This window comes from Carassius auratus, chromosome 41 (genome assembly GCF_003368295.1).
Source record: "Carassius auratus strain Wakin chromosome 41, ASM336829v1, whole genome shotgun sequence".
NCBI classification, from domain to species: domain Eukaryota; kingdom Metazoa; phylum Chordata; class Actinopteri; order Cypriniformes; family Cyprinidae; genus Carassius; species Carassius auratus.
This window is the reverse complement of record NC_039283.1, coordinates 6,325,444-6,338,320: the sequence shown is the minus strand read 5'-3', so window position 1 is coordinate 6,338,320 and position 12,877 is coordinate 6,325,444. Positions and strand designations below refer to the sequence as shown.

Below are 12,877 nucleotides of genomic sequence, written 5' to 3'. Positions count from 1 at the left end.
CCACTGTATTAGTTTATCCTCCGCGTAAAAAATTGAAAACAAGATAATGGTGACTTTATTTTTGTGACCTTGTATCTTATAATATGAGTTCTGTATTTTAAACATTAATCTCTCAATTGTCTCTATTTGTAACTTTGAGATGAAAACACACTTCCATAAAAGATCATCTTAGTTATCATCTATGGATACAAGATGTTAAAAACACACAAATGACATCACTCGTAGATTGTCTGTTGTTTCTTTTATATATATAAAATTCGTGCAATACAGTGTTAGAGTTGATCACACATTAAGATAAACCATATTTTCTCTAGATATATCTATTCTCATCTACATAATATTTATAACTGACCACATGAATGCTGTCTTGTGAAGTTTTTCCACATTTTTTTTTTTAAATGAATAAAAAGAAGACTCCCACTTGCAGGAGATTGTGATTTGATGCCCACTTGCACTCTGTTATGTAATGTCCTGTGTTGACCTCTTGTTGGCCGGGATCATGGATAAAGGTTAAAGGTTAGCAGAATGTCCACATATATATAATCTCTCATTTAGAGAAGCTGACGGTTCAAAGGGAGTCAGGTGCAGCACAGTGAGCATTTTTTTTTTTTTTTTTTTTTGGAGGGGAGCTTTGCCTTTGGGATGCTGTCATGATCACATGACAGTGAAGGGAACACACAAATAACACAGGGCATGCCTCAACATATGAGTTTAGGCCAATCAGAGCTCAAGGAAGACAGTGTCCTCATACATATTCAAAAAAATAATAAAACAAAGCCCCACCCACCCATTCTGCCCTTTTCAATACATGAAGACCTTGATCTGTACTCTAGATCTTTAAAGTGTGTCTTTTTTTAATTTTTATAAAGTTATGTATAATATACATTTGCTCAACAAAATCTTCCCTATCCTCCCTCCCTCGCTCCGATTTGAAAAGCACAGTTTTGGATAGAAGTCCCTATTCTGGGATATATACAAATATATCATCTGTCCCTCTTTCACCAAGTGAGGGAATGTTTTAATGCCCCAAAACAAGGATTTTCAATTCAACAAGTGCTACGTCTACTGCTAACAGTGATTTTAACAAAAATAGTATGATGGTAAGTTTATATAAAAATCTTTTTTCATTTGAACTCTGTCATTTCAGTCCATCAATCATGGTGCTGATCTCTCTACTGCGCTGGAAGACAGATATACAGATATTACACACTAAATTGCATGTTATCAAAGGGTAGAAAATAAAACTTTCTTTAAAATAAATAAAATGCTTCGCACAAAGTTAGTTGTAATAATAATAATCTCATTCTCACATACTGAATACACTCATGTTTCTGCAGTGCTCAGTATCACGTTTCGGACTCGCAGTCAAAATCTTTGAAAAGCAAAACAGTCTTCCTAGTTTAAGAACTAGAACCACTCAACATGTTAAGAGCTAGCAGATCAAACTTAGTCAGAATGACAACAACACTTCACCGTCTTGAAATTCCACATCTAAAATCAAGCTAAATAATATCACAGTATCCCATGATTATAGTTTCATTAAGATTACACGTTATAAAACAGTACTGAAAAACACATGAGTGTTGTTGTTATTATGAGATGTTTGTAATACTCTTCCTCTTTATTTTTTCATAAAGTGAAACATTTAGTCAATGCCGTGAGTGTTTCCAGTCTTTCCATCTTCATTATCTACGCCAGCCCTCTTTATCGGTCTACACTGGTGTAGTTTTCCTATTTAGTGTGTTGGAGTTACTCTCTCTGTCACCTTTTCCTAGCCTATCCAGCGTTCCCATCCCTCGTTCCCGCTCCACCGTAGAGGAGGAGAAAGGTGGAGGCTGGGAGGATGGGACGGAGTTGCTGAGCGGCGTGTTGGAGTTGGAAGAATTCTGGACAGCTGAGGGATTGTGGGATTTGAGCGAGGGCAGCGTCCCACTCATCATCATGCCTCCTCCGCCCCCTCCGCTCTCTTTAGGGAAGCAGTTGTGCAGCTGGTATAGTGTAGCACGGTCCACCGTGCTGTATAGCGGAGGGGCTCCCAGCCCTCCTAAACCACCCAGTTTGGGGTCTCGGGAGAGGGTGTAAAGGGAAATATCGCCCCCTGGCAGAGCAGAGCGAGAAGAGTGGTTGGGAAGAGTGGACACAGAGATTTGCCCCTGGGAGAGTAAAGCAGACGGGGGCATTCCGAAGTTCTTACTCCCCGGTGGGCCACCCACGGGAGACGGGTCTCGTGAGCGCGAGGGGTCTGTGGATCGAGAGCTGGAACGCGATCTGCGGCGGAAACGGTAGCTCGGGAGCCGTAGCATGGCGTGAGTGGTGCTTTTAAAGATATCAGTGCGAGAGCGACAGCGGAGCTCCTTGTTCTTCTCGATGTAGATGTTTACCGCCAGGACGCCCACCATCTCAGCCAGGATAAAGGACAGCCCACCAAAGTAGAAGGACCAGCCGTAGGAGTACTGCCATTTCTTGTCCTCATCCTTCTTTGGGGAAATGTCACCCAGAGCGGCAGAAATGTACACTATCACACCAATGATGTTACTCAGGCCTAAAGATCAATGGTCAAAAACATGCCAACTGATCAAAACAGTCAGGTACAGAGAAATACAGTGATATGCAGCTTTTGTTTGCAGAATAACAGAGATTCAGAAGCATTCACAGTCCAATCTGGTAATTAGGTTTTATCAGATCAAATATTTTCATTTTACAGTTATATTGTGGATCATTCCGTACAGACTTGCAGTTAAATACATTTAGTATTTTTGTATTCAGCATTTTATTGCATTCTGTGGTGTTTTCTGTTGTAGACTATATACTAGACTATACAGACTAAGTGAATTCTAGAATTTTACTGTATTATTAAAATATAAAATTCCTTCATTTAAATTGGCAGTTTTGTAAATCCCAAGACTTCAGGACACCACAGTGCACCACACATTTTTCTAGTACAAGTAAATATTAGATGTAATCTCACATTTACTCCTGGACAAATGTATATACACACACACAATGCACACACTTTACCTGCCGCTACAAACAGAATGCCAGCGCCCAGCACGATGTTCCTTTTGCTCTTATAGAAACGGCTGGCTGCGATACAGACTCCTCCCATTAGCAGCAGGATGGCACTGAGAATGGGAAAGATGTTGGAGGCCCGGACCACTCCTGCAGGGAAAGAGAATAGAGGAGTAGAGAGACAGATGGGAGAGGGTGAGAGACGGAGAGCATTAGAAGCGTGAGACATGATGAGTGCAGTGGAATCAATAGTACATTCACACTGTACGTTGATATCTATGCACATTTTTAGATATAAATATCACGCTGAAATGATGCACCTGGGTAATTAAATAATGCCACTGTGCACTGTATATGAAACAGCCCCAGAGGAAAAATCTTCATCCCATCTGGGACCAGTCAAGCTGGGACAGTGCACGGAAATGCTATGTAAATACCAACCAAAATGCCAACCTGGGTGCATGCATGCATTTATGCGTGTGACATGCACGCAGGAAGCTGTAGCACAGAAATGTCTTTGAGCATTTCAGGGTATGTGAAGCATAGAATTTGCAGAATTATTGTGAATCCGCAATATGTAAAAAAAAAAAAAAAAAAAAAAAGCACCTGCACAAAATATAGTTATTTAAAAGAAAGAAAATTTCTGTCATTATAGAATCTTTATCCATGGTGTTAAAAAAATGCATTTAAAACAAATACATATTTAAAAAATGATTCTTAAAAAATGTGTAGAAAAATTTGAGACTACTCCAGAATGAGTAAATAGTGGCAATGTTTTTTTTTTGGGTGAACGTTTTTTACGTCTTTAACAAGGCAAAGGCATTTGTTGTAACTGCATTCCATTCATACAGCAGAAATCCTTTGTCAGGATAAAATCTATTGTAGTAATAAAGGGCAGCCTCTTACGCAGGACGTATTCTGCTCCATCATGATCAAAGTCAGCATCCTCTGGGAAGTGGTTGATCTGGGAGCACACACCACGCTTCACCCCTACAAGCATAAAGACAGGAACATCAGAGGTAAGACATCCTCGCAACAACCCGCACGTACTGCGCATATGGTAATTCTGAGCTTAACTGAGAATGAACTGCATCACTGTACCTCCATAAAAACCCCTCACACTTTCCTGCAGATGTAGTCTACATGTACAAGCTCTCACTGCACTTTCTGGCATAAATAAGTGACACTGCTCTTTCATTACACAACCATTCAAGAGTTTGGGGTCACATGATCCTTCAGAAATCATAATATTCTAATATGCTGAATCACTGCTTAAGAAACGTTTCTTTTTATTATCAATGTTGAAAACAGTTGTGCTATTTAATGTTTTTGCGGAAACCATTATACATTCAGTGTTGATGAAGAGAAAATAACAGCATTCATTATTTGTAACATTATAAAGGTCTTCACTGCCAATTTTGACCAATTAAATGTGTCCTTGCTAAATAAAAAAGTGTCTTATATGGGAAGTAATTAAATTAATAATTATTTTCTCCTACTAAAATGATACTATAGCCACTTGTTTTTTATATACAGATTTTTTGCTATAACAGGTACATTTTAACTTTTTTTTTTTTTTTTTTTAAATGAAACCAGCATTAATGTGAGAGACAGACAGATAGACCTACACATACACACACACACACACACACCCTTAAAACTCATTTAGGAATACCGCTGAAATACCAATTAATGGTTTAATCCACAATCCAACCTCTTGAAATCAGACAGGGAAGTCATTTTTGGATTGTAGCGCCTGATACAGATCTAATTCTCTGAATTCATTATGTTCATTTGTTAAGATGTGGAACTGGAAACATACACATACACCAGAGAAATCAGCCCTGGAGTCAGTGGGGGAGTGAATAGCTACCCGCTCTAGTGCAGACAGACAGACGCACTATGATGACATCATGACTGCTGTGGGAATGTGATGGATTGATGAGACAGACGAAGGGAGATACAGGTGGGCAGGTGTGGGGGGGATTCTTTTCACAGGGGGATTCTTTTCTTTTTATATTCCTTCTTTCATGGAGCTTAGTCTATAAGAAAGAGATGAGGGCACAAAAGGAAAAGATGTCATTGAGGAGAATCTGGCATCACTGTTTCAGTTCTTTCAGCAATGGCCTTGTGTCACCAGACCACTCTAGAAACATTCACATTGTTGCTATTTAATATATGACAATCAGTATTATTAAAAGTATTTGTATTTATTTTTTAATTATTGTACTATTAATACAATTAATAATTTACAAATTACAATAATAATTTTCCAGTAAAATTGCAATTAAAATTTTTGACACTATTACTCACTATAATTTTATTTAATTCTTAAACATTTTTTGTTTCTGGACACAGAAGGTTGAAAAATGTCCAACCCCGAGTAAAAATCAGCGCTAGTCACTGTTTACTTTTTTACGACGGCGTTTAAGTGCCACATTAAAAAGCGTAATCTAAAATAATGAGATTAAAGTCTAAATATTTTGAGAATAAAAGCCAAATATTTTTTGAATACATTTAAACTATGAGAATAAAGTCAAAATATTTTGAGAATAAAGTAAAAAATATGAGAATAAATTAGTAACATTTACGAGATCAAAGATATAATATTTTGAGAAAATAGTCTATATTGCGCATGCAAATGTCCCAGATTAGGAGCACCGGAAGAAATTCCGGTGGCCTGGCAACTGATTTGAATATATGTGGGATTACTGAAATCATACCATGTGTCAGTCATATAATCGCAGGGACAATAGGTCTATGCATGGAAATAATATTTCATGTCTTCGAATGCATTCATTATTTGTAGTGCGACACTCAACCAATAATAGCAATTAACTTTGTGCTTATGGTTCTTTTAATATAAAAAAAAGTCAAGAAACAAAAACAAAGCTGGTTAAGACCAGCACCAAGCCACTCTTGCTGGTCTAAACTGGGCTTCTCAGCAGGTATATGACCTTGTTTTCTTTGATATATATAAACATGAAAGCAACTCGTAGCTTTAAGAGTATCATTAGCCTTTGCTTTTGATTGCTACAGCAGCAGGGGAGCATAGATGAAGGTCAGGACGAGGCCCAATGTGTGTGTGTGTGTGTGTGCATGAATCGAGTTTGGGTGATGTAACAATCTGTGCACCTATCATCACACAGCCAACAGTATTTGCTGTTTGGGCCGGTTTAGCTGTGACATTCATTATGCAGATCTAAAATGTCCGCTTTCCACTTCACCTGCTCCTAATTGGGTTTCTACTAAGCATCCATCTTGGCTCTAATCCCTGGGGAAAAAGTAAGGATGCCTTGACCTCTAAACTATGCCAAGTGTGCTGTAACACTACAGCGACCAAAGGGGCAAAGAAAGAGTGGAAATTAATGAGATAGAGAAGGAAACAAAGAGAGACGACTGAGAGAGAGGCCGCGTGTTGATTGGGAATCCAGGCTTATCTTTAATTGAATGCTTTGTTATCAGAGAGCTTAGCCATGAGGCTAAATTAGCAGAGCACAATGGCCGGCTGCAGGCAGAGCGGAGAGCACATTATACCAGGATGAGTGAGAGCATGAGGTGCAAGAACGGCCCTAAGACCGCGACCTCTCAATGCAATCAGCCCAGCCTTTTAATTAGGCCTTCACAGGCTTTTTTGGGCTTCGCTCCTAGACTCAAATCTCTTTAGCGGTAAATGACCATATCAGGATTCAAGACGTGTATATGTTTTATGATATTGTGTGTGTTAATTATCCTTAAATACTATTTATATTAAGAATTTAACTCCTTTTGAAATGGTTTCATCCCTTATACAGGCAAATTAGCCATTTTTAGAACACACACACACAAACACACACACGCACACACACACACGCACACACACACACACACACACGCACACACACACACACACACACACACACACACACACACACACACACACACACACACACACACACATCAAATCAGCATGTAGAATGATTTCTGAAGGATCATATGAAGACTAGGGTTAAGGTTAGATTAATGCCTGCAAAAAATTCAGCTTTGCAATCACATAAATAAATGACATTTTAAAATATTTGTTGAAACTAGTTATTTTAAATTGTAATAATTTTTCTTTAAGTATTACATTTATATATTTTTTTTTTACATCTATCTATCTATCTATCATATATATTTTTCTTTTACGCAAGGTCATAGGCAAATATATGTTTAATTTCTTACTGTTAAAAACTAGGGCTGTCAATAGGAAAAAAGTTATTGATTAATCTCATAATTTCCATCATTAAAATATATTTATTAATATACATTCCTATATATTTATATATATATATATATATATATATATATATATATATATATATGTGTGTGTGTGTGTGTGTGTGTGTGTGTGTGTGAATAAGTAAATATGTTGTAATGATTCATGCTTTTTAGTCATTTTTAATTCTACAGACTTTATGAAAATGATGAGTTACTATATATAATCAGTTACTATATTATGTTCCATATCCTATTTTGATGTACTATTTTCTGTTTTTCAAACTGTGGCCTAGTATATTTTTAGTATAAAAACTCTTATCCTAGGGCTGCCCGGATGAAGGCAAATGTTAATAAATCATAACTCTTCTTATTTTCTCTCAAATAACTGCACATATACGCCCCCAGACCCCCACAATGTAACCAAGAGTGAAGACAGCGGCTGACCCTCCAGACAACAGATCCTCCACAGGCCGGAGTGCGTCAAGGCCCCGGGGTCCTTCTTCTCCTTATTATGGGGATCCTCTTGTGAGTTGTTGGCGGTGCTGTTGCAGATGAGCGCCCGAGAGTACAGCCAATAATCCGTGCCGATAGCCACCGTCATCAGGCCGAAGGATGCGAAAGCACCCACGATGGTGAGAAGGATCTGAATGCCCTTCTCACACACCATGCCTATGGGAGAGAGTGAGAGAAGCAAGAATCACTGCCTGCCCATTTATCGTTCCTCTCATTTGTTTTATACTGATAGTGTAGAGATGGAGAGATGAGAAATGTCCGACCTCTTTCCCTCTGTTGCCATCAGCCTAAAGATCATTGAGTACTGTTACCTGATTGTGGAGCTTACCTGACGGCGAGTTTCTGTCCTTCGACTCAATTTTGAAATCTTTCTTTTCCTCGTCAGATGAGAATGTGCTGTCCCTTCAATCCGGGCAGCATCCATCGACTGTCCTCGCACACTCCTTTTCTCCTTCCTGTACTCGTTTACTCCCCCTGTTTCTCTGGACCACAATGGAGAAGCTTGTGTCGGTGCCTCCGTGTGTGTATAGTCTTACTTTGTGTCAGTTCTAGTCATTGCTGATTAAAATAAAAAATAAAAAAACCTGGAGATAGAAAAGAATGAAAAGAGAGTGAGACAACATTCTGCTGCAACTTCTTTGCCATAAACAAAAACACTGGGGGACCTTTAGCAAGGAATGATTCTAAAGACCTTGGGGAGAGAGGAGCAATGGCAGGGCTCCACTGTTTGAATCGCAAAAACATGGCGAGATGGGAGGGGACTGTGCTTTCATCCCTTGGGCTGAGATAAGGGAATAACTGAGAAACATGCATTTCAGCAACATTACATGAAATGGATCATTGCAGTCAGTCTGTATAGACTCCTTGACCAAGCAGGAGGAGAAATGTTACTTCACAGCACTGGATGTTTTATGTTAACCACACCTATATGAGACAGATATGCTCAAGAATACACACACACACACAGTGAAAAACCTATAAAACAATTGTGCAGTACACATAATTTAACAAACTTAATTTAGCAAACATAACGCAAGGGTTGACTTGGCTGTTAATAATTTATAATGCAATATGGCACAGCCATCAAAATGGGTTAAACCATGCTCGCATGGTGAGCGTCTGCGGTACAGATTTGTAGCCCTCATAGAAAAATCCCTTTTGAGTAAAGCAAGGATGTCAAATCTGAGCAGTTTTCTTATGTGTCAGTGACATATTAATGTGGCATGAAAAATGAACACAAAAATATTCTATATGTGGAATTTTGCAATGGGGCAATCTAAACAATTCTAACAAAAGACACATATCAGTTGTAAGCTGTTAGAGAAGCTGATAGACTGCAAATACAAAAATAGCACAAACAAACAAAATATGATCTGTACAAAAGTTACACAATATTAACCAATATAATACAACCAATAAAAATGGTACACAGTATGAGTTTCAAGCAGCTGTTAAATACATTTATTAGGGATTGTAATCTTTGTGTAAAAGTACACTTTAGCATATTTTTGTATGTTCATAAAGTATATGAATACATGAGTACTTATCATGGAAATAATATACCGAAAATAATATAATATTACACTGCAGTGCAAGCTAGAAGTAATATTTTCAGAAACTTAATTTCATGCAATTGCAAATAAAAGAAAATGTATTATAGATTAAAAATGTATTAAATGCAATTTCGGTAAGATTTAACTACAACTTTATATGTGATTTCAAAATTTTAAAATAGGTTATATATTTTATATACATGTCATTTCTATTGAAACGTGTATGTTATGTGTTTAAATGTATTAAATATATTATACTAAATATTTTTGTAATTACTCATTTGAATAGAAAAAGCTGCAGTTTAGTTAATATATTAATTTTACATTTATTAATGAATACCACAGTGCAGTTAAAGTTATAATCAAGTACTTTTACTTTAGTAGGTTAGTCTACGCTTTAAAACATGACGAATGATTATTACAATATAATGACTTTTTACATTTAAGATCTGAATTGCACTACTACAAATCACTACTAGACTCTTTTTTTAAATAATATCTACAAATGACTTCTATGACCACAGATAAAGGTAGAGGTATTAATCAGAAAACCAAAATGACAAAATAACTTGATAAAAGCAGATGGAAAAGATGATAAGCTCTCATTTAATCTCTTCTCACACAGTGAAGTAATCAAGTTTATTTTGATCAATGCAAGAATCTTTGAATGAAATAGTGAAAAATGGAGACAGAGAGGCAACAGTCTGTTTCTGCACTCTCAGTCGAGTCTCAGCAGGGAATAAAGCATCATGTGACATTAACCTGTGTAAAATGGGACCAAGACTTCATTACAGCTCCTGTCTCTGCCAGCAGAGCTGGTCACAAAGTCACAGATCACAAACGTCTCTTTTCTTGCTGAGTAAGCGCTGATTGATGGTGCTTTATACCATTGCCTGTATTAAGGAGGCTTTAAAACTTCAAAAATGTAGGTTGCCAAGTAGCTAACTGCAGTGCAGCAATATTGTATGCTTCTAAGTTATTACTAACTAATACTAATAACTTATAAATATTAATTTAATTAAAAATGTTGCTTGGAGAATGCTTGAAACGATAATTACAATATTTTACTGGTGTACTATGAACTTTAAATCTAATGTGCACTTTAAATTTACTAATACACTATACAAATCTAGTGTGCAAAAACTAGAAACTACTACCACAAAGTAAAGTACACTATGCAGTGTGAACTTCCATGCTCAATGCTCTAAAAAATTTGTTGCAGAAAGTACCCTGTGCCCTGGGAAATGTGATGAATATGCAGTAAGTGCTAAGTTAAACTGCATTATGTATCACTGGGCCGGTACCCTTTCAATAAGTACTACAATGCACCACTTATGTGCAAATATGCACCCTTAGGAACTACTAATATGCAGTCTTTAGGGGTAAATAAGGCACATAGCTGTACTTTTTTAAAAAGGAACTGCACCAATGACAGCTTGTGTACACTTTTGTAGTGTATGGTATAAATACATAGAATAGTACATACTGTTTTGTACATACACAGTATAGAATTGTACGTCAGTCTTTTGTATATAATATGAGGTATGTGTATAGAATGTACAGTACATGTGTAGCATGCACTATTATGCACTACTGTGCACTGCAAAAATGTAGTATGCTTTGTGTCAGAAAGATTTTGTGTTTTTGAAATAAGTCTCTTGTGCTCATTTGATAAAAATATAGTAAAACATTAATACCATGAAATTATTACAATTTAAAAAAAAATTATATTTCAATATAGTGTAAAATGTCATTTATGTCTGTGATGGCAAAGCTTTTCAGTAGCCATAACTACAGTCCTCAGAGTCACACGATCCTTCAAAAATCATAATAATATGGTACTCAAGAAACATTTCATATGATCAAATGTTGAAAACAGTTGTGCTGCTTAAATATTTGATAGAAACCACAATCAAGTTTCAGGATTCCTTCATAAATAGAAAGTTTAAAGAACAGCATAATCACAATAATCACAAAATTATTCGTATCTACATTTGGATAAAACTAGGTGGAGCGTCGTACAATGTTTGTTTTTGTTTTTTTGCTATGTATAATATTGCGGTGATCCCCTGGCTCAGCTGTTATCTAGCAAAAACTAGACTGTGCCAGCCTCGGCCGAGTATTCAGGCAGAATTATTCCTTGTCTGTTATTCATTTTTGAAGCCATTATATCCGTGCCATTCCGATGGTAGTCTGCTTCGGGCACACCTGTTATTACATTACATATTTAAATTTTACATGCAACATAAACAAGGTCATAGAAAGTAACAGCTACAGGCACTCTTGTAATCCTAAAATTCACATACTTGCCAACTTTGCATGCATTATGGTTAATGCATGCTCGAGTAGCCGATTGTTTCTGACAGTGCCTACTAGTGGTTGAAGTAGTCAATCACTCAACTACTTGACTAATCTATGCAAGCCCGAGTTCATAATAATATAATTAAAAAAATAAATTGCGGACATTTTGGCTAAAACTGGATCCTGGAGAAAAAAACAACAACTGAGAGCCACTGCATCACAGCATTCACTGCTTTAAAAAAACTTCATTAGAATAATTTGTACATTCGTCTCCCAAACACAGTGCCAAAAGTGTTACTGATTATTAATAATAGGCCATCATTTTTTTCACAGTTCACATGACTGCCCACAGAAAGCCAGTGAGAACTGAACAGCCCTGAAGGGTTTAACTCCACCTCTGCAGGCCACAGAAACATTAACTAAGGTAGGATGAAATACACTGTTCTTCTATCAAACTAATCAGCCTGAGAGTCACTCACAAGACAGTTTCTGTGTGATGCCTGTACTTAAAACAAAAAAAAGAGCATCAAATTGAGAACCTCACACATAACACATGATATGAAGCAGATCGCCTCTGTGTTTCCAGTCTGCCACGTCCATCCGTGATAAATACAAGCATATGGCTTTACAGACCACAAAAATCACATATTTATTTTACATCTATTTATAATCACACTGGGACAAGAAAAAACAGCAGAGATCTTGTTCTCATGAGACTGTCACGTAATCAGCCAGAATGGTGGTTCCATTCATAATTTCACAGTGATTGCTGCCATGTAAGAATTGATTTGCAAGGCTTGGTGGGAGGAAAAGACACAAACTTACTCATTTCCCCCAGATCATTACTTCCTCATCATACATTCGACATGTCAAGAATGTGTACGTCGAGTAACCAATCAAAATGACAGACAATTTATACAATCATTCAGACAAATCGTGTCACGACCGTGAAAGGCGAAGCCGTGATTATGGGAAATGCGTCCAATTATTATGACTCGTGGATCAAAATAATTAGCACCTAAGTCCCTGCTGCAGTCATGACAAAGAGCGTCAATTATGACCTCTTCTGCACCGTTCAGAAGAGAGGGAGACACAAGCAGATGGAGAGAGACTGAACAGAGCAGAAGCGATATAATAATGGGGAGTCCGAATGAAATCAAACAAAAGTCAGCCCACTGAAGCTGAAATACTTGTTATTCACTGAGAAAACTGAACAGCATTGTACATCAAATGAATGCAGTGAAAGGCTACCTTCACCCTTC

The 12,877-nt window shown here is 37.2% G+C and overlaps 1 protein-coding gene across 1 annotated transcript; it reads right to left on the bottom strand.

Moving 5' to 3' along the window:
• Positions 1-226: 226 nt before the first annotated feature.
• Positions 227-8,225, bottom strand: LOC113059936 (voltage-dependent calcium channel gamma-3 subunit-like). Its single transcript, XM_026228644.1, has 5 exons — positions 8,090-8,225; positions 7,693-7,917; positions 3,916-3,999; positions 3,019-3,159; positions 227-2,542 (listed from the first exon to the last, which is right to left on the bottom strand). Exons 2-5 carry the CDS (start codon positions 7,913-7,915, stop codon positions 1,713-1,715), a joined length of 1,278 nt encoding a protein of 425 aa, XP_026084429.1. The 5' UTR covers positions 7,916-7,917; positions 8,090-8,225; the 3' UTR covers positions 227-1,712.
• Positions 8,226-12,877: the final 4,652 nt, after the last annotated feature.

Coding starts and splice junctions, on each gene's coding strand:
- LOC113059936 (XM_026228644.1), bottom strand. CDS start 7,915: ATGGTGTGTGAGAAGGGCATTCAGATCCTTCTCACCATCGTGGGTGCT. Junction 4,000..7,692: donor GAGGATCTGTTGTCTGGAGG/GTCAGCCGCTGT, acceptor TTATGCTTGTAG/GGGTGAAGCGTGGTGTGTGC. Junction 3,160..3,915: donor TGGAGCAGAATACGTCCTGC/GTAAGAGGCTGC, acceptor CTTTCCCTGCAG/GAGTGGTCCGGGCCTCCAAC.